The sequence below is a fragment of the Oncorhynchus gorbuscha genome, linkage group LG06 (assembly GCF_021184085.1).
Source record: "Oncorhynchus gorbuscha isolate QuinsamMale2020 ecotype Even-year linkage group LG06, OgorEven_v1.0, whole genome shotgun sequence".
Taxonomy (NCBI): domain Eukaryota; kingdom Metazoa; phylum Chordata; class Actinopteri; order Salmoniformes; family Salmonidae; genus Oncorhynchus; species Oncorhynchus gorbuscha.
In genome coordinates this window covers 82,916,046-82,942,889 of record NC_060178.1, presented here as the reverse complement: position 1 = coordinate 82,942,889, position 26,844 = coordinate 82,916,046, and the positions used below count along the sequence as shown (strand labels likewise).

Below are 26,844 nucleotides of genomic sequence, written 5' to 3'. Positions count from 1 at the left end.
CCTCCTCTTTCCCTCTTTATAGGGGGAACAGACAAGGTTGCCCAATTAGCCCCCACCTCTTTGCCCTCGCCATCGAACCGTTGGCTGAGGCTATTAGAACGTGCCCTGACATACATGGCTTTGAGGTGGGCCCCCATACCCATAAATTATCACTCTTTGCGGACGACCTTATCTTATTCCTAACAAACCCAGAACACTCCCTCTCTCACTTGCAGATCCTACTACAGTGTTATAGTTCTTTCTCTGGATATAAGGTCAATCTTGATAAAAGCGAAATCTTACCGTTGTCTGTCTTTGACCATCATACCATCAAGCACAAGTTTCCTTTTAGGATGGTCACCTATGGGCTTCACATATTTGGGCATAATGGTGGATGGTAATCTGAACAACCTCTATAAACTCAATCTGGCCAGTTTGTTGCAAAAGGTGGAGGTTGACCTTTGTAAATGGATGGACTTACCTCTCACTCTACTGGGTAGAATCAATGTAATTAAAATGAATGTCCTGCCCAGGTTTCTATATCTGTTTCAATCTCTCCCTATCCCTGTTCCCGCAGCATTTTTTTCCTCTCTCGACAAGCTGACCAGACGGTTTATCTGGCACGGCAAAACCCCTAGGGTTGGCCTGGATAAACTGACCCTTGATTACAGTCAAGGGCGCTTAAACCTCCCCAATTTTAGAATGTACTACTGGGCTGCACAGTCTAGGTTTCTGGCTCAGAGGTTTGACAATGGTCCCTCTCCCTCATGGTTGAACATTGAAAAGCTTGAGGTAAATGATGACACTGGAGCAGATCTGTTTTACAAATGGGACAGAAAATCTATAAAAACCATCACAGACAACCCTTTAATCATACATTCTGTCCTGGCATGGTGCAAACTGCTGTTCGGACGAGGGGGATTCCTTTCCCCTAAAACCCCTTTATGGAACAATAGATTGATCCCTATGTTTTTCCAGAATAGTAACTTTAGACCATGGTCTGATAAGGGGATCACTCTTCTGGAACATTGTTACGAGGAGAGAGTTCTTATGTCTTTTGATCTGCTGAAACAGAAATACCACTTGCCTAACAGGGACCTCTTTAGCTAACTACAACTACGAAACTTTATTAGGATGACTCAAGGGACGCAGACCAACCACTGTTCAAGACCATTTCCCGTGTTTACAATGCTCTTATGTCAGGACTAACACTGCCTGGGCTAGATAAACCCCAACTTAGATGGGAGAGAGATCTGGGTATTGATCTTGATGAGGATCTATGGAGTGACCTATGCAGGGATGGGGTTACATCCACATTGAACTCCTGTTACAGACTGATCCAGTTTAATTTCCTCCTTCAGCTCTATATCACCCCATCTAGACTGCACAGGTTCAACCCAGATATCTCCTCCCTATGTTTTAGATGTGGCTCAGATGAAGGAACATTCCTCCATTCCACTTGGCAGTGTTCAAAACTACACGGTTTCTGGCAGGGGGTATGCGATACCATATCCTCAATTCACGGGGTTGCATTCCCTTTAGACCCGGAGGTCTGTCTACTGGGTAACTTTACTAACACCAATCTTAGGCAAAGCCATACTATAAAGCTAACAGAAATATTGCTAGCGATTGCCAAGAAATGTATTGCCTTGAAATGGAAATTGGATTCCTCCCTGCCAGTTGCAATGTGGCTTTCGGAAGTTAATAGTTGTATCCCTTTGGAGAAAATCACTTACTGCTTGAGGAATAAGTTAAAGACATTTTACAGAATTTGGCAACCTTTTATTGACTATATGGAGAATCTCCCCCCCACATCTCATTGATTGAATCTATATATAATCCTCACATAATGTTATTTTTCATAACATTATGTTTTTTAGATATATTTTTAAAAATATTTTTATTATTGTATGTTTGTTTATATAACTATAATTAATTTTTTTGTCTGTTACTGTCACTTTGTCCTATCGTTGTCCAATATCTTTTCACTTTTGTTTTGAATGTTCTTAATTGGAAAATGCAAAAATCAAATATTTAAAAAAAAAATGTAAAAGCTTACAACAGGGTTGTCAAACTATTTAAAATGTCTTGATAAAAAAATGAAATACTGTAAATTATCGTAAAACGTGTGAACAAAATAAAACAAATCATATTAGCATACGTTGTAGCTTAGACCCTATTTTACATCATCTGAGATTTTTGTGTTCTGTCCGCCATCGGTTGAGACACAACATGCTCTTGAATACAGGGAGGGTGTCATTTTAATCAGAAACATAATTCATAGAACGGACCAGTCCCTTAGGACTACTGGAATTGATCTGGTCCACCATTGACATTTTAATTTAATTGAAATTGTAACTTCTAAATTACTACCACAAAGATGGCCGCCGGTCCACTCACCGTCGAATGTCAACTTATATGGTCATGTCCATTCTATTATCTACTGAACAAAAATAAAAACACAACATGCAACAATTTCAATGATTTTACCGAGTTACAGATCAAATAAGGAAATCAGTCCATTTAAATAAATTCACAATCTCTGCATTTCACATGACTGGGCAGGGGCACAGCCAGGTCCACCCATTGGGGACTGGCTGAATGTGTTTTTCCCCACAAAATGGCTTTATAACAGTCAGAAATACTCCTCAGTTTTATCACCTGCCTGTGAGGTTGGTCTCAGACGATCCCGCAGGTGAAGAAGCCAGTGTGGAGGTCCTGGGCTGGCGTGGTTACACGTACTAGACGTACTGCCAAATTCTCGAAATTGACATTGGTGTCTTATGGTAGAGAAATGGACTTACAATTATCTGGCAACAGCTCTGGTGGACATTTCTGCAGTCAGAATGCCAATTGCACAAATCTGTGGCATTGTGTTGTGTGACAAAACTGCACATTTTAGAATGGCCTTTGTAATGATCATGCTGTTAAGTCAGATTATTGATATGCCACACCTGTCAGGTGGATGGATTATCTTGGCAAAGGAGAAATTTTCACTAACAGGGACGCAAACAAATTTGAGAGAAATAATCTTCTTGTGTGTATTGAAAATGTCTGGGAAATTTTATCTGAAAACCGAAACATTCAAGATATATATATATATATATATCTTGAATGTTATATATCTTGAATGTTTCGGTTTTCAGATCTAAAGTCACTTTGAGCAAAATGTGCAAAAATGTAAGGAAGGTTTCTTTAAAAAAAGGGGGATGGTGCTGCCAAAATGTGAATGAATTCAAATGGGTTTACCCTTTAGTAAAAGTATGTTATTTAATTTTGTATAGCATAAGATCAAATCAACCAATCGAATGAGAAGCAAAAACACAGGTAAGGAAACAAACAGTTCTTAAAATCAATCTGCAAAAGAGCATTCTGGGAAATATGATTTGAGCAAACATTCATTTGTAATTTTACTCAAGTTTATTCAAATTCAGCTAACTTCTAGCAGTTTGTTGTGTAAACAACACATTAGCAAAAAATTATTTACCTTTTCAATTCCACTCAAACGCACAGATTATCGTTCATTACACCATTAGTTGAATTGTTTTTGTTTGATTTTTAATTAAAATGTTGTGCAATGGTAGTCTACAAAGCTTGTCAAAATACGGAAATTGTACTGGCAAGTGTAGCCTAATATCGGGTAACAAACAAGACCGACACAAGGTACCACAACAGCCTACCACAACATCATTGAGTGACAGCAGTAAGTGGCAGCTGAATCACACCTTTAGCAAATAAGTATTCTGCGTTATGGCACACACAGCCACAAAGTAGTTGGGCAGTAAACAACAATACACTTACCTCTAATCTGCAGAGGTTCGAGTTTTTGGACCGTGACTTCTTCTGAAGGTAGACGGAAAACCATCTCCTAACTGTAAATTTCTGCATGTTCGTGTCCATTGTGTTCCCCGCTTCAGATCTGCATTGTCAGTTTGTCTTTGCTCAACACCTAAATCCAGATCAGTACACAACAATAGAGAGGGATTTAGTTTCCTCCCAGCCACTCTCTTCTAATCCACTTCCTATATGGCAGATAAACAACCACCAGGAAAACCAGCGATTTGGTCACTGTTGACACCACTGCAGTGTCCGTCCGTCCTTGCTACAGCGCAATGCTTTGATATGCACAAGTATTTCGCTACACCCGCAATAACATCTGCTAAACACGTGTATGTGACCAATACGATTTGATTTGATTTGACAGTGCCATCCAAGCAGCAGTGATTCTGGCGATTACGGTCCTCAGCACCCGCCGCTATCCCTTTTGTCCCGCTGAATCAGCACGGTGCAGTCATGCAATGTGAAGCAAGCGAGGGCTCCCCTCCTCCCCAACATTCAGCTTCTTCTTTTCGCGCCCAATCAAACAGGACTCTCACCGTTGGAAGTACATAACTCCCCCTTCTCTGACAACAGAGAGCAACTAATCCACATGTTCATGATACACCCCTACCTACCCCATGTAGATATCAAGAAGGGTGGACACAGACTCAGAGAGCAGCATGCAATGTTGGTATGAAGCCCAGTGAAATGACGAGACGTCTCATCTGTCGTCAGGCATGTTAGGGATGCATGGATCACAGGTGAATGTTGTGGTGTTTTCAAGGCTGTGTTTGCACAGGTAGCCCAAACATGTACATCCTCCCACCCTCAGAATAAATTAAGAGTGTCAGCTGATTAGGTGTCTGCTTCAGACAAGGATCAGCTATGAGGAAATCAGATTTTAAACATTGATGCCATATTTATAATTCTATAAAATATATCCAACTAATTGTACAATAAAGTGAGGGAATTATTTCCACTGATGTCCTATTTTTAAAAAACATAAATACATATACAATTACATGGATACAGACACATTAGAGATACCCGATAGAAACGTTATACTGTTCACACATTAACCAGCTTTTGACATTCGTTTTATAAGTTGTTATGGTTGGTATGGGTTTGAGTTGCTGTGGTAGTTTCCACTCAACAGCAGCAGTATATAATTTTTTTTTACCACCTACTCTTATTTAAAACAGTGCATTTTAGAGAATCTGGCTATGGTTTTATACTGGTTGACATCTCTAACAAATGAAAAATAGTTGGACAGAAGCTAGGGGACTGAGTCTATGATAATTCTGTAGATCAGACCAAGTGTAATTAATACTACTCATTTTTTTCCACAGATAGCCAGCCTATCTGGTTCAAATGCTCGACCTTCAGATGCTATGAGGGGGGAGTTTAAGTACAATTCTTACAAGCTTGTTTTGGCTGATATGTAGTTTATTCTTGAGATGTTTGGGACTGCTGGTGAACCATGAAGTGAAGTCATAATCAAAGTTACACTGGACTAGAACACTTGCCGTGCATCTTAACTGTCAATAGCTAGGTTTCCATCCAACTGGCAAAATATTTTCATGCCAACATTCTAAAATCTGTAGAAAAACAATATGCACATTTTCCGTCAAATCGAGTCTGTGTGTAATTACGTAGTGCGCATAAAAATGACTTTTGCGGTTAAATTCCCAGGTACTGATAATGTTGCTTAGGTATAGTGAATGTGCCCACTCTGGTATTTGCACATGCGCTCTAGTCAACAGCGCATAGATACAGTGCGGGTATAGTGTACATGATGAGATTATTATGGACAAAAGGTGCGAATTTTTTTATTGTCAAACGGCAGTCAAGCATTGATCATCATGTCACCAGAATAAGACCCTCGATATTTATTGAAAGGAGCATCAAGCTCATCACCATGGACTTTCACCACCCTGTGAAGTTAATCATAATTTATTTAATCTGTAAGAAGTTGCATGCTTTCCCATGATGTTGTGACATTTCTTTATCCAAAATGTACCTTACTCACATAAAGGTTGGATGGAAACCTGGTCAAGCCATTTTGAGGGTGCTGGAATTATATTTTGGATCAATGTGCCCATGCCTACATCAGACTTTTGCAGTAGCCTAATAATATTAAAATATTGTGACTGGTTGTGTTTATGCTACATATAAAAGGTAATACATTTTACAAGTTAAATGACAAATATTTAGGCTATATTGAAGCGTTAGGTGCTAGGTGTGCGAGGAATATCCGCCCAGATTGGAGGAGGAAGAGCCTTCTCACTTGAAAACAATAATGCAATTATTCATAGCATTGTGGTATTGTCGGCTAGTCTAGGTAGGATAATTGTATTGTCCCTAAACAAGATCAATAGGGGAGCTTTTTTGAGCTGAATGTCTCATGTCTTGACTGTTCTGTCATGCACAATGATGCACCTGGCCTCCCCGCTACCTATCAAACTATTCCTATTTGTTCTTGTGGATTCATATTGAACATTGATGCAGCTTTGAATGCTTGTATGTGTGATATGATTGATAGTTAGCCTATTGCAAATCTGGACAAATTATCCTCCTACTACTATTGTCACTAAGAATGGTGGACAGAGGGCAGGATAGATACAGGATAGATGAGGAAATTTGGCTAGGATGTAAGAAATTATATAGAGTAAACCCTGCAAATCAGCGACTGTTAACCTGGGAAAAAATGCACTACCCTCCATGGTGCCCAATAAAAAGAAACACAACTGCCCCAAAGCAAAAATAAATAAATCAAGTTAGACAACCCTCCCCTTTTTTTGACCACTCCCCCAGCCCAGTAAACTAATGGTGTTTTCTAATGCAAGAAATAGACCTCTGAACCTTTCACCTATTACTACTTGTCAGGGCAAGGAGATTGAGGTTGTAACCTCATATACATATCTAAGAATTTTAATTTATGATGGCCTTTCTTTTAAATTGCATATTCAACAATTTACAAAAAAATTGAAGGTGAAATTGGGATTTTATTTTAGGAATAAGGCCTGTTTTTCTTTTGAAGCCAGAAGGAGGCTAGTAGTATCAGCTACATTTATGCCTTTACTAGACTATGGGGATATTTTATACATGAATGCTTCTGATCAGTGATTGTGATCAATTGACACTCTTTACCATGGCACTTTGAGATGTATTTTAAACTGCAAAACCCTTACGCACCACTGTACTTTGTATACCAGGGTTGGCTGGCCTTCTCTAGTCACTCGTAGGCTCAGTCACTGGTATACTTTTATTTACAAAGTCATTTTGGGTTTACCACCTTTTTATTTGTGCATTTTTATTGTTCAGAAGTGTGGTGGGTACTCTCTTCGTTCGCTGGACTTTATCCTGCTAACTGTTACAAATGTCCGAACTGAATTTGGTAAAAGGGCTTTTATGTACTCTGCGCCATCGTCTTGGAACACCTTACAAAATACTTTTAAACTGGAAGAACTTGTCCCGATTGGTGTTTTTAAATAACTGATGAAGGATTTTGAGGCTAATTCCCTGACCTGTCAATGTTTTTAATTTGCTGTTTTATACTCTTGTGAATTCAATCGTTTTTACTAGATTACTTGTAGTTTTTCATGTTGTCTGTCTAATGTTTTTGTAATGACTTGGTGCTGCCTATCTTGGCCAGGGCGCCCTTGAAAAAGAGATTTTAATGTCAATGAGCCCTTCCTGGTTAAATAAAGGTTAAAAAATAAACACTTTTTTATTTTGAACTGTCCCCAGGAGATCAAATGCAAACAACCTTTACAAAATTAGAATGCCGGTAAATCACTAATTTGAAATGTATAACCCATGTACTCAATTGAAATGTACAATCAATCTTGCTAGTGTGCATTGAGAATCCTAACGACCTCTTAGGAGTAGCTCATTATATAATGTACATTAGTTTATCAATATGGGAGCCATTATGAGGAGAACTCCATTAGGCCTACCATCTAACCCCATGACCTCTGTCTATACTGTAGAGGGTCGTCACAGCACAGCTACAAATACATAAACAACTTTGAATTGGTTTACTGTGTAGAGATTGTTAAAGAAATGATGCACACACTTAGCTAGTTTATGCAATGACGTGTTATGCCTACAATACAGTGAAAGTATCTTTGTAACTGGTTAAAGTGGTACGTAAGCCAATGCTTTGTACAAATGTACAAATCTGATGTTGCAGAGCCACACTGAAACCTTCAGATAGAACATATTTTTTATCCTTCTGCATGTGCAGCTTAGAGGTAGTGAGGTGAGAAATATCCATTGCAGTGGATCAGATTTTTTTTCACACTCAAATGTTCCACATTCATTACATTCATCAGAGCATACTTACAGTATATGAACATCCAGACATAGCTTATGTCAGGGACTGTTGGGAATAGATTGCATTTGTACCAGTACAATCAAACAGTGGTAACAGTTGTTACCAGCCCTATAGGGACGCTTGCTTCTGTTCTCACAAAGGGGACAATGCCTCTAAGAATAACAAGCTTATAATTAGCAATGACCCAGTCCCAGACTCACCAGGTCATCGTCTGATCTAAGCCTGATCCAGAGGCTATGGGGAGGACAGGACACCAGACCAGACGTTGTCAGGGGCATAAACAACTTTTCATACACCTGTAAGTTAAGGATAATGATATTTTCACCAAATCTTGTGAAAAGCATAATTGGGACAAATGTGTCACTATTTTCCAGAAGCCTCTACAGTTGTTTATTTAAAGCAGAGCAGTACTTTTCTAGCCGTTAAAAGACCTGCATACACTGTATGTGGTGAATCTTCAGTAAATGTGAACATTTCCATAATACCTCATTCCTTTGGACAACACAAGGCATGTGGGACAGACTGAAATATATTACACCCTGGTGGGTTTTAAATTCCTAAACAAGACTGCTAAATAGCTAATCAACTGGCTTCCCGGACTACCTGCATTGATCCTTTAACTAACTCTCTTGCACTGGCTATGGACACACACACACTTGACTCAGTCACATATACTTACACTGACACCCAAACACATGCTGCCGATACTTATTTCACCCTTACCTACATGTTCAGTACATATCTACCTCAATTACCTCATACCCCTGCATATCAACACGGTACTGGTACTCCCTGTATATAGCATGTTATTTTCTACTCCCTATATATGGCCATCTTATTTTACTACTTATTTTTGTTTGTTATTCACTGTCACTATTTCAATTTTTTTTCAATTGTATTTATTATCTTTAACTCTGCATTGTTGGAAAAGGACCCGTAAAAAGCATTTCACTGTTAGTCTACACCTGTTGTCTATGAAGAGTGACAAATAAATTTACACCCTGGTGGGTTTTATATTTGCAAATAAAAAACAGAAACATCTGAGTGATTCTGCGAGAATCTGTCCATATGTTAATATCTGTGAAATACTACAAACAACGAGATAACGAGTCATCCACAAATGTGGTAATGGCACAAAATATCATACCTAGAAAAAGCCAAAGACACTTTAGATTGGAATTTCATAGAGTACTGTCTGACAAAGATAATAAAGGTCTCAAAACCAATCTTTCATATCTTTGAAGAGTCACTGCTGTGAATATATTCTTTATTGGTGTGACTTCAAAAGAATGTCAGGATTTGACATGTAAACCCACTTTAAAAAGTTAACACCCTACTTTTCAATGATAATGTCAAGACTTCAAAGTGCATGCTTTAGTGGATATAAGCACCTAAAAATGTTCCCCTTTGGAGCAACCGTAGAGCAAAAGTGTTGCGGTCTGTTTCTCAAAACAAACATCAGAGAGGATTTCATTCAAAAAGCTTTACCGTGTCTTTCTTGACATACCCGCTTTCCATACAGTAATTTACCTGGAAGGGATTGAACCATCAGGTTTCTTATATCTGACTGGGATTCATGATACAGAGCTGTTCCCCCATTAAAGTATTTCCTAGTTGCAATAATGTCCTTAGAATCTGTTCAATATGTATAAGACATGTCTATATGCAATTTCTTTATTTTAGATCCACAGGATGTGAAAAAAAATCAGTCATCACTTCAGTTTGTATAACAGTCATATGGACTGTACTGGACATGATCCCACTCTGAGAACACAGATGGAAGGTGGGAGTAATCATGCAAATATTTCCGCATAGAACCTACTGGTGTTGTGCAGAACTAACTACTTACTACTTACATTGACATATTGAGCACATCACAAAAGGCAAGTACAGTCCATAATAATAATTATTATTATTTGGTGTGTGCTTATATTTTTCCTATTTCACATGTACAAGTGTGTATTAATACAGATTTTGTTTTTGCACACTTTTCCCTGAGACTCCATCCGAGTGGGGTCACGGCCAGGGCCTGGCATTATCAACAGCAAGCAACCCTGGCACAATTATGGTTGAGTGCCTTGCTCAAGGGCATAGACATATTTTTCACCTAGTCGGCTCAGGAATTCGAACTAGTAACCTTTCGGTTTATTCGGATCCACATTAGCATATGGACCATTTCTGGGATCTTTTATTTCAGCTCATGAAACATGGTACCAACACTTGACATGTTGCATTTATATTTTGTTCAGTGTAATTTGTTAAATTACATTGTTTTGCAATGAAGGTCCACTGTAGCCTCAACAGCACTCTGTAGGGTACCACTATTGTGTTGTTGAAGGACAGCTAGCTTCTGTCCTCCTCTGAGTACATTAACTTCAATACAAAACCTAGGAGGTTCATGGTTCTCACCCCCTTTCATAGACTTACACAGTAATTATGACAACTTCCGGTGGATATTCTCCAACCTATCAAAGCTCTTGCAGCATGAACTGACATGTTGACCACCCAATTAAAGGATCAGAAAAGGAATCTAGTACAGAAAGCATAAGCTACTGCTAGCTAGCACTGCATAAAATGTGGTAGGTAGTTGACTTAAAGAGAGAAAAATATCATAGCTGAAAAGTTTTGAACAAATTCATTTATTCTAAAGTGAAGGAGGAACAAGAGAGAGGGAGAGAGAGAGCTATATTTCGTTTTTCTTTCACTTTCACTTACTTAGCTAGCAAATGCAGGTATATAGTTTTTTCGACTCAAATACTTGGCTCAAACAGAGGGATGCTATGTTAGCTAGTTGGATATGACTATCCAACACTGGAACTATTCCAAGTCAATCTAAGCTTTTGGTTTCACAAATGTATTGCCACCGGGGCCATCAGTGTAAATGCTAAACTGCTTACTACACTGTACTGCATGATTGTAGCGGGTTTACTAACGCGTTAGTTCTATTAGCTATGTTGACTGGTGAACATTGAAGTTCACAAACAAAGGGAAAGGGTGTGGAGGAGAGCGTGTAGATGTGAGAAGGAACACACAAGCTGTTTAGTATGTGGCTATGAAAGTGAACTGTTTGCTTGTGATCAGGGGTGCATTCATTCAGCTGATTCTGTTGAAAAACATTTCTTAAAACAGGCAAGAGTGGGCAATGCAGGCAAGAGTGGGCAAGGCAGTATTGAATGTGTCACTGTCTGTCCATGTGTCACTGTCACCTCAAATCTTCCTCTCAACCTGTGTGCACATACGTTGTAAACTTTAATTTATAGATAAGGTTGTAGTAACCTCATGATGGGAATAGGGAACATTTGAGTATTATGTAGTAGCCTAAACCTATTGATATTACATTGAACTGAATGAATGGAATATGAATGACAGTAATACAATATGGTGTAATAGAAATAAGGTCATGCTCATAAAAACAATTATCGTCCTCCATCCTCTTAAATAGCACCAACTACCACTGAAAGGAGCATATCTACATTATTACAGACCAATAAAAAAAGCCAATTAGCACAATGCAATTAGCTAATTTCGAGAGATCTTTCAAGCAGATTATGTAAACCTCTCACACAGCACTGGTCCCCATGGAGCTGAAAATGAATAACTGTCTGAATACAGTAGTAGATCTGAACCTTAGCCTCCAGGTATAAGCTTATGATATGTCTAAAGCAGATATTTCATACAGTATATCAGAACCTTACATTTATGTTCAAGTCATACAATAAATTCACTTCTATGAAATGCAAGGCTTGTAGTAGTGTATCCATATTACTGCACTCCTTAACCTTTAGCAGTGGGCTAAATCAGGGTCGCACAGAGTGTTTCTTGGTAGTCAAACAAATCAAATTGTATTTGTCACATGCGCCGAATACAACAGGTGTAGTAGACCTTACAGTGAAATGCTGACTTACAAGCTCTTAACTACTTTGAAATAATAGTATACACCTCACACACAAATGGTTCTGGGTTTTAAAAAACAAAGACACCTTTACCATGTCAGATATAGAGTTGAAAGGCATTCAGTTGAGTTTGCATCCCAATATTGCACTTTATCACAGACGACTGAAATATTACAAAACTGTTTGACATAGGATTTTGAGGTTTATTTGTTTGATTAATTATGAAACATATGAATATTCCATCCATGAGGGAGCTTTGGTTATTCTACTGCAGGATATCCCTACAGAGGTTTTTACACTTACCTAAGTAGCATTAAAATACCTGATCATAATACTGTTTCTTGATAGAGATAGAGATTAATTAAAATAAATGTGTCGAGATACAGTATGGAAAACATTGATCTTTTTTAGGAAGGTACAGGAATAGATTCACTGAGCACGTAATTTGGGCCATTGTTCATGCTCAATCATGTGAAAAAGTAATGTATTTCACGTCAGCAAAACATCCCCCTGAAAAACTGTCCATTCCACATTACCCCTCAAACATCATAATGAGAAATGGCATGGTTGTCAGTGCAGTCCAAACCCTTGCTTAGGGAGGGACTGCTTTGCTTTGTTGTGTCTAAATGGCTGGAAAAACTATAGTTAGGCAGGAACATACAAGCTATAGAGGGCTTGAAGGCAGAGATACCGAAGTGGAGAAGTATCTGACTTGCAGCCAGGTCTGACCTGTGGCTGATTAGAGTTATCTTGCCCAAAGCCAGGTGTGTTATGATTCATATAGAGATCAATCCATTAGGACCCAGACTGTCAGCCACACATCTGTATGGTCTTCATGTCTGTCTCCTGTTCTCTCCGCTCTCTGGAGAGTCACAGGGCAGAGTGGTAACCCTGGTGTTTTATAGGTCTGCTGTGAAAAGATAGGTCTCCTTGTCTGCTGTCAACTCACCTGTGCAGATGCACATGTTCAAAACAGCATCTATTACAAAATCGTTTGACATAGAAACACAGGCTTTTCGGAGGTTTAAATTTGTTTGATTATTTATGAAATTATTTAATATATTAATATTCCATCCACGAGGCCACTAGAGGGCGCTTTGGTTATGCTACTGCAGGTAAAGAATTTTAAGTATCCCTGCAGAGGTTTTTACACTTAACTAAGTAGTATTAAAATACTTGATCATGACTGCTCCTTGATAGAGGTAGACATCTGCAGTTGACATGATCTTATTGTGGATTTATTCATTTCCTTGAAAAGTTGTGAGTCCTTAGATGCATTGAGAAAGTATTCAGACCCTTTGTATTTTTTCCACATTGTTACATTAAAGTCTCAAATGGATTAAATAGATTTCCCCCATCAAACTACACACAATACCCCATAATGACAAAGCGAAAACAGGTTTAGACATTTTTGAAAATGTATTAAAAATAAACAGAAATCCCTTATTAACTTAAGTATTCAGACCCTTTGCTATGAGACTCGAAATTGAGCTTAGGTGCATCCGGTTTCAATTGATCATCCTTGAGATGTTTCTACAACTCAATTGGAATCCACCTGTGGCAAATTCAATGGATTGGACATGATTTGGAAAGGCACACTGTCTATTTAAGGTCCCACAGTTGACAGTGCATGTCAGAGCAAAAATAAAGCCATGAGGTCGAAGGAATTGTCTGTAGAGCTCCGAGAGAGGATTGTGTCGAGGCACAGATCTGGGGAAGAGTACCAAAACATTTCTCCTGCATTGAAGGTCCCCAAGAACACAGTGGCCTAACATATAACTACACAATTCTAATCACCGCATAGGCGAGTAGCAATGATAGATTTAACCAACTTACTACCATAAAATGCCTTTGTTTGAAAATCTGCAGATCTCTCTTATTGTCCCTGACCTGTGCATCACTGAATGATTACCCGCCTTTAACTACATTCTGGAGGACAGACTGAGCACCGAGAATGAATGTATTTCTAGGCTTTGTGGTTTTGAGAACTACACAGGCACTGAATGGAATATATAGGAACTCTGCATGCATCACCTCTGTTGTATTGCTAACAACTCATGTATTCCTGAGTTAGCCAGTATATCATAGTTATTTGTATGTCTTCCAAACTCCTCCCTTCTATTGAAGCATTTTAGAGATCAACACATAAGATAGCTGGAAACTCACGACAGAGCATCTCTCTGATTCAGAGGGGTTGGGTTAAATGCAGAAGACATATTTCAGTTGAATGCATTCAGTTGTACAACTGACTAGGTATCCCCCTTTCCAGTATGTGTCCTCTGTATCCACTGGCTATTCTTACTGCTATACTACAGGAAGTTATAATGAAGGATATCAGATACTGAACATGTAAAACATAGATACTGCTTTAGCATACTAACCTGCGCTATATTCAGGAGCTCTTCATAAGGACCCTCATCTTCGGTTAACGAGGCAAAGGCACTGTCAATAGACAACGTCTCCATGTCTGCACATGCCAAATCCAAACTCAGCCTTACATTCCCGCTCACTTCAGTCAGGGAGTACTGGCGATGACTCATGGTGAAGTTACTTTCTTTTCGGCCCCGTCACCCTTACAGGAAGAAGGGCCAACACAGGATCTCTGCTCTCCTCTACCACAGATATGAGTGAATGACAAAATGGTTGCTTTCAAGGGCATCCAGAATTGCTCTCAGCCATAACCATTATCTCTGGGACCAGGTCCTATTAATTCACACTGCTTAAAAGCCAGTTGGCTGGATCTGACTTTCAACCTCCACAAAGAGGCATCTACCCTGGCTATAGAGGAGCTGAGGTATAAGGCCACGAGTGCTCGTGTGCAGTGACTATCCCATGCTGTCTCTGTTGACTTGAGGACATAAGACACTTAACTCTCTTCAAAAGGAGAGGGAGGGAAGAAGAGTGAAAGAGGGAGGGAAGAAGAGTGAAATGCATTTCTAATGGGCCTTGTCACCAATTAGGAAGCAGTGATGTAGCCGAGCCATTGTTCGGAATGGCTGCGAGCCAGAGTTATTTTAGTCAAGAAGAATCAACCTGACTACTTCACTCACTGATAAGCTTCAATAACCACATTAAGAGTAGTGCATGGATCTCACTGTGTGTATGTGTGTAATACCCACTGAGGCAACTGTTGCCTCCCTACGACTATTTGGTTCTGCCTGTTCTTGGCAAATGAGATTTCATTGACACTATAACCTCTTTCCTCTTATCCTACGATGACAGTTACATAAAACTGATTGCACCACACATAATATGCATTATACCGACAAGGCCCATAATACAACATTTTAACTCTTATTTTGGGGACAGGGATTCAAATGCAGTTCACAAGGGGAATATTAAACTATGCTGAAATATAAGTAGACAAGATATTGTGCAATGTAATATTTCAACATTCCCAGGACAGATACACATTTGTCATATTTTTGATAAAACCCTTTTATATGAAATGTAAAATACTTGTTGCAAAAATAAGCTTTACTTACCACCGGTCACCAACAGACAAATCTCTTCAGTGTGCTGACATGCCTTACATGAGGTCTAAAAAGCACAATGTTCCATGTACTCCAACAGCCTATAAATCTCTTACACACAAGGTGTCATGAGGATATATCAATGGCATGCCTGTAGGATACAACTAGCGTATACATCACCAGCATTGCTATTCTACCACTCGTAAACACTATAGTAAATAGATTTACTTTTTTTTTTTAATATCTTAAAAATTGCTCATGAGTAATCATCATCTTTGTTCTAATATACATCTGGCTATACATCTGCAGTTGACATGATGTTAAAATTAAGAAGGTTACAATACAAATACAGGATTTTAAGTCAAAATCATCAGCGTTCCTGGACATGGAGTTTTATATAATTGTATACCTTTTGTGGATTTAACATTCTTTAAAATGTGTAATTTGTTAGACTGAACAATACCACACAGTGTTAGACAGGGACTGCCTCTTTTGGCCATTGGCGTTGCGTTGAGGTTTTATGACCTCTTGTGGCATTTAGTTGAATGTGCATACTTATGCATGTTAACTGGATTCACTAAAAAATCTAATTCCAGGGTAAATGGTACATAAAAACTGCTGCAATAGAAAAATTACTTTAATGAATTGTACATAAACATTACAGAGGATTGGAACCTACCAAAATAAGGCCACCATTTAAAAACCAAAGCGTATTCCACAATTCAATGAAATCAAACTAACTAAACAGCAGAAATGACATTGTTAGATATAATACCTGTATCTGGTTAAATCATGATCATGATAGCCTTGTTAAACTGTGCGCAGAAAATCTCGACTTTAGTAATGCCATCTCCATAACTTATGCATTTTAACCACCACCACGCACATTCTTACCATAATTACTCAACACAGTTTACAACTAAATAAAATGAAAAACATATTGAAAGACAAAACTAATGAATGCAGTCATCAGACCTCTTCATAAACTGTGCATCAAACTTTAAATGTTATGTTTAACAAAATGTAGGACCATACTTTAAACAAACTAAGGCCAATTTAAAATGACTCACAAATCCCTTGAAAGCAAATGTCATCCTATATTAGAGGTGGATTAGTGTTACATTCCACAAACTCACATTATACATCGACAGGCTCAAACATGGACCCCACTCCCCCTCTACAGGATATAATGCACTGCATACTACATGACTGGCGATCACATGTAGCATCAGCCACTAGCCTACGATACCTGGTGTCATATATTCCCCTCTTTCTCTGCCACATCTAAGATGCTCTGTGGGGAACTTCTTATTTATGTACATTTTATTATGATTTGCAAAGTATTATATATAAAAGTATTATATATATATATAAACAAAAAAAGCTGATTTGTTCCTTGAGTTACAACATGACCACCCTGTTTCCAAGAATCAAGCAGTAAAATGTTAAGTTTGAATGCCAGAAAACAGTTCCAAATAACAGTAGACACATTCAATTAAAAACTGTTAGGGTTTTTCAGATAAATCTATGTGTGAACTCACACCAAGTGGAACCTTCCTGTATCTATGTTCCATGTGAGATATGACACTGGTTATAAAGGGATGCGTGACCATACCGCACTAGCCATTACACTGACAGTTTCCCCTTCAGGGGAGGGTAGTAGACCGGTGTGGCATGGTCACACACACTAAACCCTGCACCCTTAACATTGAGGTTCACTGTGTCTGTCTCAGAATGCTCACAGTCGTCCAGTTGAAAGTCTGAGTTGAAGCAGATCTCGATCTGCCCCAAGATTTGCACCTTCCCTTCCTGTAAACAATAAATAACTTAATGATTCATTCTATATTTAGGGTTAGGATTCATGATTTTATTTTTAAGTGGTGTGCAATGACTATTCTTCATGTAGAATGATTAGAGAAACGTATTCTAAATAGAAAATGGTACGCAATTCTTGTTATCCTATACTCTTCAAAGAAAACCTTTAGCATATCCATTAACTAGTTGTGCTTAAGTTAGCATTTTACCCAAAGACAAAATATAAAAAACATGATACCTTTGGATGAATACACTGAATCTTTGGTTTCACGTTGTAGAAGTTGAGAATGTTTCCTTCAATGAGGTCAAACTACAAACAGACATAATCAATTTTACCACGAGTACTCATCACATGCTATTAGAACCTGAACGACATGGGTTTTCGGGGTCCGACCTTTTCCACATTTTGTTGTGTCATAGCCTGAATTTAAAATGGATTACATTTTTTTTTTTTTACAAACAAATAAAAAATAAAAAGCTGAAATGTCTTCAGTCAATAAGTATTCAACTCTTGCTATGACTAGCCATAAGTTCAGGACTAATAATTTGCTTAACATGTCAAATAATACGTTGCATGGACTCTGTATAATAGTGTGTAGCATGATTTTTGAATGACTACCTCATCTCTGTACCCCACAAATACAATTATCTATAAGGTCCCTCAGTCAAGCAGTGAATTTACAACACAGATTCAACCAAAGACCAGTGAGGTTTTCCAATGCCTCACAAAGAAGTTCACCCATTGGTAGATGGGTAAAAAAAAAGCAGACAATAAATATCCCTTGGAGCATATTAATTACACTTTGGATGGTGTATCAATGCACCCAGTCACTACAAAGATACAGGTGTCCTTCCTAACTCAGTTGCCGGAGAGGAAGGAGACCGCTCAGGAATTTCACCATGAGGCCAATGGTGACTTTAAAACAGTTACTGAGTTTAAAACCCCCTAGAGTCGATGTCCACACCCCCATGGAAATCTAATTAGAATTATATATATTTTTTAATCCGTCAGTTTAAACTAGAGATCTTTTGCATGGGCTGTGTCTCAATCTACCGGATCCTGTTCCACATTGGCGGTGAAAGGTGGTGTTTGTCAGACCATGAACATCCCGAAAATTGGTCTTGTCACGACGTATGTAGCGATTGAAAGGTTTTGCTCTACGACCCCCACAAGTGTCACGGGACTTGTCTGAAATCGGTATTGCCGATCTGCCAGCATCGGTGTGTACAGCCCAGCACAGTTTGGGCTACACAATAATATAGAAAGGTGATTCTCTCACTAACACATACATGTCAGTTGTTTTGCTCTAGGACACCTACAAGCCTCACAAAACTAGTCTGAAGGTAGCCAGGTACCAATTTCAAAAATAAATGGCAGTATATATATGGAGATTAGTTTCATGCCTAAAATAAGGGGTTAAATACATGTATAAAAATAAAAAAATTAATAGTTTCTGATCTTTATCGCTCAGATATAGGACAGACACTTCAGAACAAACTTCTGTATAGATGTTTATTTTTGTACTATGTATGAAGTTGTTATTCAATGCGTTTCTATGGACTAATAGCAGTAAGGCCAACTTCAACGTTTCGTAAAAAAATTATAATAATGGACCACACCGGCTTAGACGCTTAAAGATTAATGGCTGTCATAGAAAAAAAAAATGAGGATGGATCAACAACACTGTAGTTACTCCACAATACTAACCATACAGGCAGGCCAGTGAGGTATTTCAACTAGGACTTTCCCCTTAAAAACCATGCAGATGAGGCCTCAACCCTCTCCTTTCATATTTTCCCTGTTCTTTGTTTGTTTCGGGCTATTACCAAAACCATTGATGTATGGTAAAGTTGTCTGTAACACAGACTATAGTACAGCAGTCTTTGAAGATGTCAGAGGATTCACTAGCAATTGTTAGTGGACACGGACTAACAATTCACCTTTCAGCAGGACAATGACTTAAAAGACAAGTTGCTGACCAAGAAGACAATAAAATATCTCTGAGTGGCCCAGTTACAGTTTTGACTTATATCTACTTGGAAATCTATAGCAATACCTTAAAATGGTTGTCTCGCAATGATCAACAACTAATTTGACAGAGCTTGAAGAGTTTAAAAGAATAAAATGGGCAAATGTTGCAAAATCCAGGTGTGGAAAGCTCTGAGAGCAGGGATGGGCAACTGGCCGGTCCTCGGATCATAAAAAAAAGCATAAAGAGCTAGGGTCTCAACTTACTGTTTCAAGTTAGAATAGTAGAAGGTGCAATTTCAAAATTTGCATTGCATTTGTGCATTAGCAGTTTTTCTTTTGTTATGTCACTATTAATAGCTAATTTTCCATTCAGGCCTAAGGCAAAATGAGTAGAATTGCATGAAATTAGATATAAAAATGACAAAATCTTATCTCCACCCCATGGCAAAATGTGAAAAATTGAGGACATTAGCTGTGTAACAACTATGCACATGTGGGTACGCAGAACCACGCGCAACTGCAGCCCCTCGTGAGTTGTTCAGATTTGAATTGTAGCCCCCACCCCTGTCTTAGAGACTTACCCAGAAGGACTCACAGCTGTAATCACTGCCAAAAGGTGCGTCTGCAAAGTATTGACTCAGGTGTGCAAATACTTATGTAAATGAGATATTTCTGTATTTAATTTTCAGTACATTTGCCAAAATTTCTAAAAACATGTTTTCACGTTGTCATTATGGGGTATTGTTGGTGAGAAAAATATATATTTAATCCATTTTGGATTCAGGCTGTAACACAACAAAATGTGGAATAAGTAAAGGGGTATGAATACGGTGCCTTCTGAAAGTATCTGCTGATATACAGTTGAAGTCGGAGGTTTACATACACCTTAGCCAAATACATTTAAACTCAGTTTCACAATTCCTGATATTGAATCCTAGTAAAAATTATCTGTTAAAGGTCAGTTAGGATCACCACTTCATGTTAAGAATGTGAAATGTCAGAATAATAGTAGAGAATGATTTATTTCAGCTTTTATTTCTTTCATCACATTCCCAGTGGGTCAGAGGTTTACACACACTCAATTGGTATTTGCTAGCATTGCCTTTAAATTGTTTAACTTGGGTCAAACATTTGGGTAGCCTTCCACATTGTGCCCAATAAGTTGGGTGAATTTTGGCCCATTCCTCCTGAATGGCCCATTCCTCCTCCTCAATACTCTGATTTATTCTCTCTCTCTCTTTCTGGCCTGATTTGCGTGAGTAATGGTACATTCTGAATCTGTTAAGTGCAGTCATTTCACTTGGTAATGATCTGGTGTAACTGAGTCAGGTTTGTAGGCCTCCTTGCTCGCACTCTTTTTCAGTTCTGCCCACACATTTTCTATGGGATTGAGGTCAGGGCTTTGTGATGGCCACTCCAATACCTTGACGTTGTTGTCCTTAAGCCATTTTGCCACAACTTTGGAAGTATGCTTGGGGTCATTGTCCATTTGGAAGACCCATTTGCGACCAAGCTTTAACTTCCTGACTGACATCTTGAGATGTTGCTTCAATATATCCACATCCATTTCCTCCCTCATGATGCCATCTATTTTGTGAAGTGCACCAGTCCCTCCTGCGCAAAGCACCCCCACAACATGATGCTGCCATCCCTGTGCTTCACATTTGGGATGGTGTTCTTCGGCTTGCAAGCCTCACCCCTTTTCCTCCAAATATAACGATGGTCATTATGGCCAAACAGTTCTATTTTTGTTTTATCAGACCAGAGGACATTTCTCCAAAAAGTACGATCTTTGTCCCCATGTGCAGTTGCAAACCGTAGTCTGGCTTTTTTTATAGCAGTTATGTCGATATAGGACTCGTTTTTACTGTGGATATAGATACTTTTGTACCCGTTTCCTCCAGCATCTTCACAAGGTCCTCTGCTGCTGTTCTGTGATTGATTTGTACTTTTTGTACCAAAGTATGTTCCTCTCTAGGAGACAGAACGCGTCTCCTTCCTGAGTGGTATGAGGGCTGCGTGGTCCCATGGTGTTTATACTTGCGTACTATTGTTTGTACAGCTGAACGTGGTACCTTCAGGCATTTGGAAATTGCTCCCAAGGATGAACCAGCCTTGTGGAGGTCTACAGGTCTACAAAGGTCTTGGTTGATTTCTTTTGATTTTCCCATGATGTCAAGCAAAGAGGCACTGAGTTTGAAGGTAGGCCATGAAATACATCCACAGGTACACCTCCAATTGACTCAAATGGTGTCAATTAGCAGCTTCTAAAGCCATGACATTTTCTGGAATTTTCCAAGCTGTTTAAAGGCACAGTCAAGTTAGTGTATGTAAACTTCTGACCCACTGGAATTGTGATACAGTGAATTATAAGTCAAATAACCTGTCTGTAAACAATTGTTAGAAAAATGACTTGTGTCATGCACAAAGTAGATGCCAAAACTATAGTTTGTTAACAAGAAATTTGGAGTGGTTGAAAAAACTAGTTTTAATTACTCCAACTTAAGTGTATGTAAACTTCTGACTTCAAATGTACTGTTTCAAAGAGGGGAAATTAAAACGTGTAATTTTTCCACACTAATTTCTCATAAATTGCTATCCTAAAGACCAATTGTCCAAGAAATGTGCTTCAAATGTTGATTCCTTACATTGTGATGAATGAAACATCATGGGAATGGCTGTGAATCTTCAGTTGAGCATGACATTCCCTTTTATCCATCCTATTTATTGAATATCGGTTATCGTGGTAAAAGGCCAATACCGGTCGATAACCTGGTATTGAATGCATGCACACATCTGGGTCATTTTACTGCCAGGAACTACGTAAACAGGAACAGTAAGTCAAATGACTTACTGTAAATTAGTCACTGTTGACTTCACATACTCACACATTTAAAATTGTTCATGTTCCCAAAACACACAGTATAGTGTGTTGTTTGATACGATGCAGAAATGCTTGAAGTTTAAACATGCAACTATTTACTCTTTGCAAAATTAAATTATCCTTGGTAATGTAGTAATATTGATTTCATGTACTTACTGTGTAGTAAGTCTCAGAGGGCACAATGTTACATTTCTTCATCACCCTGAAAACATACAAAGAATTTATAAATAAGTAGTAGAAAACATAAATTAGGGTTCAGGGTATTGAAACCATACATTATCCCATATGTTTCATGAGGGTACTTTATTGTTAATTCAGTACACTTACCCATCAAGGTCTAACTTGTGATACAGCTCCAGGGCTTTGCCAAAATATTTGTGTTGACTGTTTAGGGACTCCGCTTTTGCAGCACATGTTCCATGTTTTTGCCATTCATATTTCCTGTAAATAGAAGATCAAACACTAACATTTGTTTAGAAAAATATTGTTACATGAAAATATAACAATTACTTGGAGTAAAGTATTAATACAAATAGAAAACTGGAACAGACCAGAATCTAGAGGATTCTGGAATTTTAAGATCCGGCCACCACTTCTGCATCTCTGGAAGTAGGTCCTGTAAAACATATTCATTATCAAATATTTATCTTAATTTCATAATATATAAACACATTTACTTTAACCATCAAAATGATATTTTGTCATGAATAAGCTCAATCTGCCTTTTGTAAATGTTTGTATTTTAAATGTTTTTCCCCCAGCAGAACATACCTGGATTAAAGTTTCATTGAAGTGCAAAGATGAATTGCATTCCTGGCCTTTATCTGGCCTGTAAGACAGACATTGGTCAAATGTGTACAAAGATAGAAGGCAAAACAGTTTGTTATGTTATGTTATCTGGTCAGTCAAAAAAATGCACTTTCCTACTGAATTTGTTGGAAGTCCTTCCTTACCACAGTCCATGCAAAGTCCAGTAGTCAAATTTGGAATGACAGTGTTCCATCTGTAAATATAAATGTTCATTTTGTCATACAAGTTGGCAAATCTGGCAATTTAGGGCCACCGTATCAATCATACGATCAGATCATCACATGATACGTTAAGTTTATTATGCCATGAAACCATACAGTAATGTAACTTACACTGCAAAATGTGCTCGGCCAGTGGTGAGTCAGGATCAGCTTACTCCACATATGCCTGAAATAATTGAAGTGTAATATTAGGATAATCAAAGTGCCTCACTCACTTAATGGCCTTCAATTCGCATAGATGCTGACTATGGAATGACACCAGCTCAGTGGTCTTGTGGTTAGTGTCCTCCCTGAGATTGGAAGGTTCCCTGGTCAAAACAAAGCTCTAAAAATGGGACATGATCCCGCTACTTGCCATTCAATATTAAGGAGATGGATTGGAGGGAGCCTCCTGTCCAGGTTGTGTACTTGAACATCAAGCTGCCCTATGGGCCATTGTGGCTTGAAAAAGGCTTCTTACTTACTTTGGAATGACAGACACAGTTAAGGGCTTGATGCAGAGGCCAGGCTTGGCATCTGACATTAACCAGACAGATATAACCAGTAACGTTACTTACGGCAGCTCGAGTACGAATGAGGAAGTCATCAGACAGCAGCCAAGGCACAGCAGGACAACAAATGCCAATGACTTCATATTTACACTGAAACACAGAGAACATACAATTAGGAGAAGTATATTTTGGGTCATAGATTAACTGATTTTAGCTGGTCTAATATGTGATGGTAGGCAAACTCTTACAATTATAAAGACTATTATAAGTAGAAGTATAACTCTTATAATTATAGGCCAATTATAATTATAAGCCTAATATAAATTATTTATATTTTAGTTTATAGATAGCTTGTGTAACAAACAGTTATATAATGGTTGGCATGGCGTGATTGTTATTTTGGTGTCAAATACTATTAAAACTTATATTTGCGCCCATCAACACCACAGTCAAATAATGGAACGCGTTTCGCAACTCTGTAGCCAACCACCAAACCTGATGTGGGGGAGCGCAACTTCAGTTTGCACAAAATGTTACATACTACATTATTTTACAAAAACAAGGTTTCCAGTATCACCTGGGCCTGCCACCTGGCTAAACGTAGGCTGTGTGGGTAAGATTTAAATGTAACCTACGACGGATACAATAAGTTCTTACCCTTGTTTTGTTCCTGTGGTTAAAAATAAACTCGTATATACAACTATACGGTTGAAAGGACAATTTAGATGAGGAAAAAAATGTCGTTTGATAGATTAGCAATATGAAGATTCCACTAGTATCACTTATTATGGTTTAAAATGAGACAGCTAAAAACCGCCCGATTAGACGTCTGGTAGAAGCCTACAACAACAATACGGTGAAATTGTTTCCCGCAACAGCTGAACTGAGCGTCACATGCTCAGAAAATGTAAGTCACGTGAGATCATGTGAAACGTGCACTGTAGGCAGCTGTACCACACACATCCGCTGATATTCCACTGGGCCACATACAGTAACAATAAAAACAAGACAAATGTGTTGAATCTTTATTGCAATTGCATTTATCTCTGTAATCTTTCTATAAAAAATGGGCAGACATTGCAAAATGTTTTACAATGTTATTTTAGACAGTAGGCTATGTTATTGTATCATTTAGGCCTTGTAGATAAGTAATGGATAAATTATGCTTGCATGAAGCTAATAAACTGTGTGACATTGCCTCAGGCTATTGGCAGGAACGCAGAACCACGCAGAACCACGCACAACTGCAGCCCCTCGTGAGTTGTTCAGATTTTTTGTAGCCCCCACCCCTGTTTTAGAGACTTACCCAGAAGGACTCACAGCTGTAATGGCTGCCAAAGGTGCGTCTGCAAAGTATTGACTCATTATGTGCGAATACTTATGTAAATGAGATATTTCTGTATTTAATTTTCAGTACATTTGCCAAAATTTCTAAAAACATGTTTTCACGTTGTCATTATGGGGTATTGTTGGTGAGAAAAATATATATTTAATCCATTTTGGATTCAGGCTGTAACACAACAAAATGTGGAATAAGTAAAGGGGTATGAATACAGTGCCTTCTGAAAGTATCTGCTGATATACAATTGAAGTTGGAGGTTTACATACACCTTAGCCAAATACATTTAAACTCAGTTTCACAATTCCTGACATTTAATCCTAGTAAAAAATGATCTGTTTTAGGTCAGTTAGGATCACCACTTCATGTTAAGAATGTGAAATGTCAGTATAATAGTAGAGAGAATGATTTATTTCAGCTTTTATTTCTTTCATCACATTCCCAGTGGGTCAGAAGTTTACACACACTCAATTAGTATTTGCTAGCATTGCCTTTAAATTGTTTAACTTAGGTCAAACGTTTTCGGTAGACTTCCACAAGCTTCCCACAATAAGTTGGGTGAATTTTGGCTCATTCCTCCTGACAGAGCTGGTGTAACTGAGTCAGGTTTGTAGTCCTCCTTGCTCGCACTCTTTTTCAGTTCTGCCCACACATTTTCTATGGGATTGAGGTCAGGGCTTTGTGATGGCCACTCCAATACCTTGACGTTGTTGTCCTTAAGCCATTTTGCCACAACTTTGGAAGTATGCTTGGGGTCATTGTCTGTCCATTTGGAAGACCCATTTGCAACCAAGCTTTAACTTCCTGACTGAAGGTTACATACTACATTATTTTACAAAAACAAGGTCTCCAGTATCACCTGGGCCTGCCACCTGGTTAAACGTAGGCTGTGTGGGTAAGATTTAAATGTAATCTACGACGGATACAATAGGTTCTTACCCTTGTTTTGTTCCTGTGGTTAAAAATAAACTCCTATATACAACTATATGGTTGGAAGGGCCATTTAGATGAGGAAACAAATGTTGTTTGATAGATTAGCAATATGAAGATTCCACTAGTATCACTTATTATGGTTTAAAATGAGACAGCCAAAAACCGTCCGATTAGACGTCTGGTAGAAGCCTACAACAACAATACGGCGAAATTGTTTCCCGCAACAGCTGAACTGAGCGTCACATGCTCAGAAAATGTAAGTCACGTGAGATCATGTGAAACGTGCACTGTAGGCAGCTGTACCACACACATCCGCTGATATTCCACTGGGCCACATACAGTAAAAATAAAAACAAGACAAATGTGTTGAATCTTTATTGCAATTGCATTTATCTCTGTAATCTTTCTATAAAAAATGGGCAGACATTGCAACATGTTTTACAATGTTATTTTAGACAGTAGGCTATGTTATTTTATCATTTAGGCCTTGTAGATAAGTAATGGAGAAATTATGCTTGCATGAAGCTAACAAACTGTGTGACATTGCCTCAGGCTATTGGCAAGAATAGCCATAGCCTAGGCATATCACACTGCTGTGACTGTTAACCCAATCTCTTGTTAAAAATAGTGCTTGGCCACAGTTCAGGTTTCAGGAGGTCATCTTAAGATTCTGTCTTAAGGTTCCTTCAGTTGAGCATAGAGCTAAGCAATATTATATTAACATAGCTTAAAGCTAATAAATATAAAAACAAATATAGGCTATATGAAAATTATCCTCAATTTCATGGATAGAGTTGAAAAAAAAATAAAGTATGACATTATTTAAATGATGTAAACTGAACACATTGTGCTCAGTCCACATTTTGTAAATATTGC

General features: G+C 38.3%; 2 protein-coding genes across 5 annotated transcripts in view; both read right to left on the bottom strand.

Annotated features, from left to right (window-relative positions):
- LOC124038420 (ribosomal protein S6 kinase alpha-2-like) overlaps positions 1-14,798 on the bottom strand; it is a 55,079-nt gene extending 40,281 nt beyond the window's left edge. The window contains exons 1-2 of one of the 3 annotated variants that reach the window (XM_046354281.1): positions 14,412-14,798; positions 3,781-3,928 (exon numbers count right to left, since the gene is read on the bottom strand). In XM_046354281.1, the coding sequence (XP_046210237.1) occupies positions 3,781-3,879 (99 nt within the window). In that variant the 5' untranslated portion in view covers positions 3,880-3,928; positions 14,412-14,798. Of the gene's footprint in view, positions 1-3,780; positions 4,468-14,411 lie in introns of those variants that run through there. The other 2 variants (XM_046354279.1, XM_046354280.1) reach the window with 2 other exon arrangements.
- Positions 14,799-16,122: 1,324 nt separating this feature from the next.
- LOC124038419 (ribonuclease T2-like) lies at positions 16,123-25,998 on the bottom strand. Of its 2 annotated transcripts, none has more exons than XM_046354278.1 (10): positions 25,975-25,998; positions 23,763-23,846; positions 23,317-23,371; positions 23,128-23,177; positions 22,946-23,003; positions 22,726-22,790; positions 22,502-22,615; positions 22,331-22,376; positions 17,557-17,628; positions 16,123-17,312 (listed from the first exon to the last, which is right to left on the bottom strand). In XM_046354278.1, exons 2-10 carry the CDS (start codon positions 23,837-23,839, stop codon positions 17,130-17,132), a joined length of 720 nt encoding a protein of 239 aa, XP_046210234.1. In that variant the 5' UTR covers positions 23,840-23,846; positions 25,975-25,998; the 3' UTR covers positions 16,123-17,129. The 2 variants fall into 2 exon arrangements, with proteins under 2 accessions (XP_046210234.1, XP_046210233.1); XM_046354277.1 differs by lacking the exon at positions 25,975-25,998 and adding an exon at positions 24,354-24,585.
- Between the last annotated feature and the right edge of the window lie 846 nt (positions 25,999-26,844).

Coding starts and splice junctions, on each gene's coding strand:
- LOC124038419 (XM_046354278.1), bottom strand. CDS start 23,839: ATGAAGTCATTGGCATTTGTTGTCCTGCTGTGCCTTGGCTGCTGTCTG. Junction 22,616..22,725: donor CCAGAATCCTCTAGATTCTG/GTCTGTTCCAGT, acceptor TTCTATTTACAG/GAAATATGAATGGCAAAAAC. Junction 17,313..17,556: donor TTCAGTGTATTCATCCAAAG/GTATCATGTTTT, acceptor TATTGTTTACAG/GAAGGGAAGGTGCAAATCTT.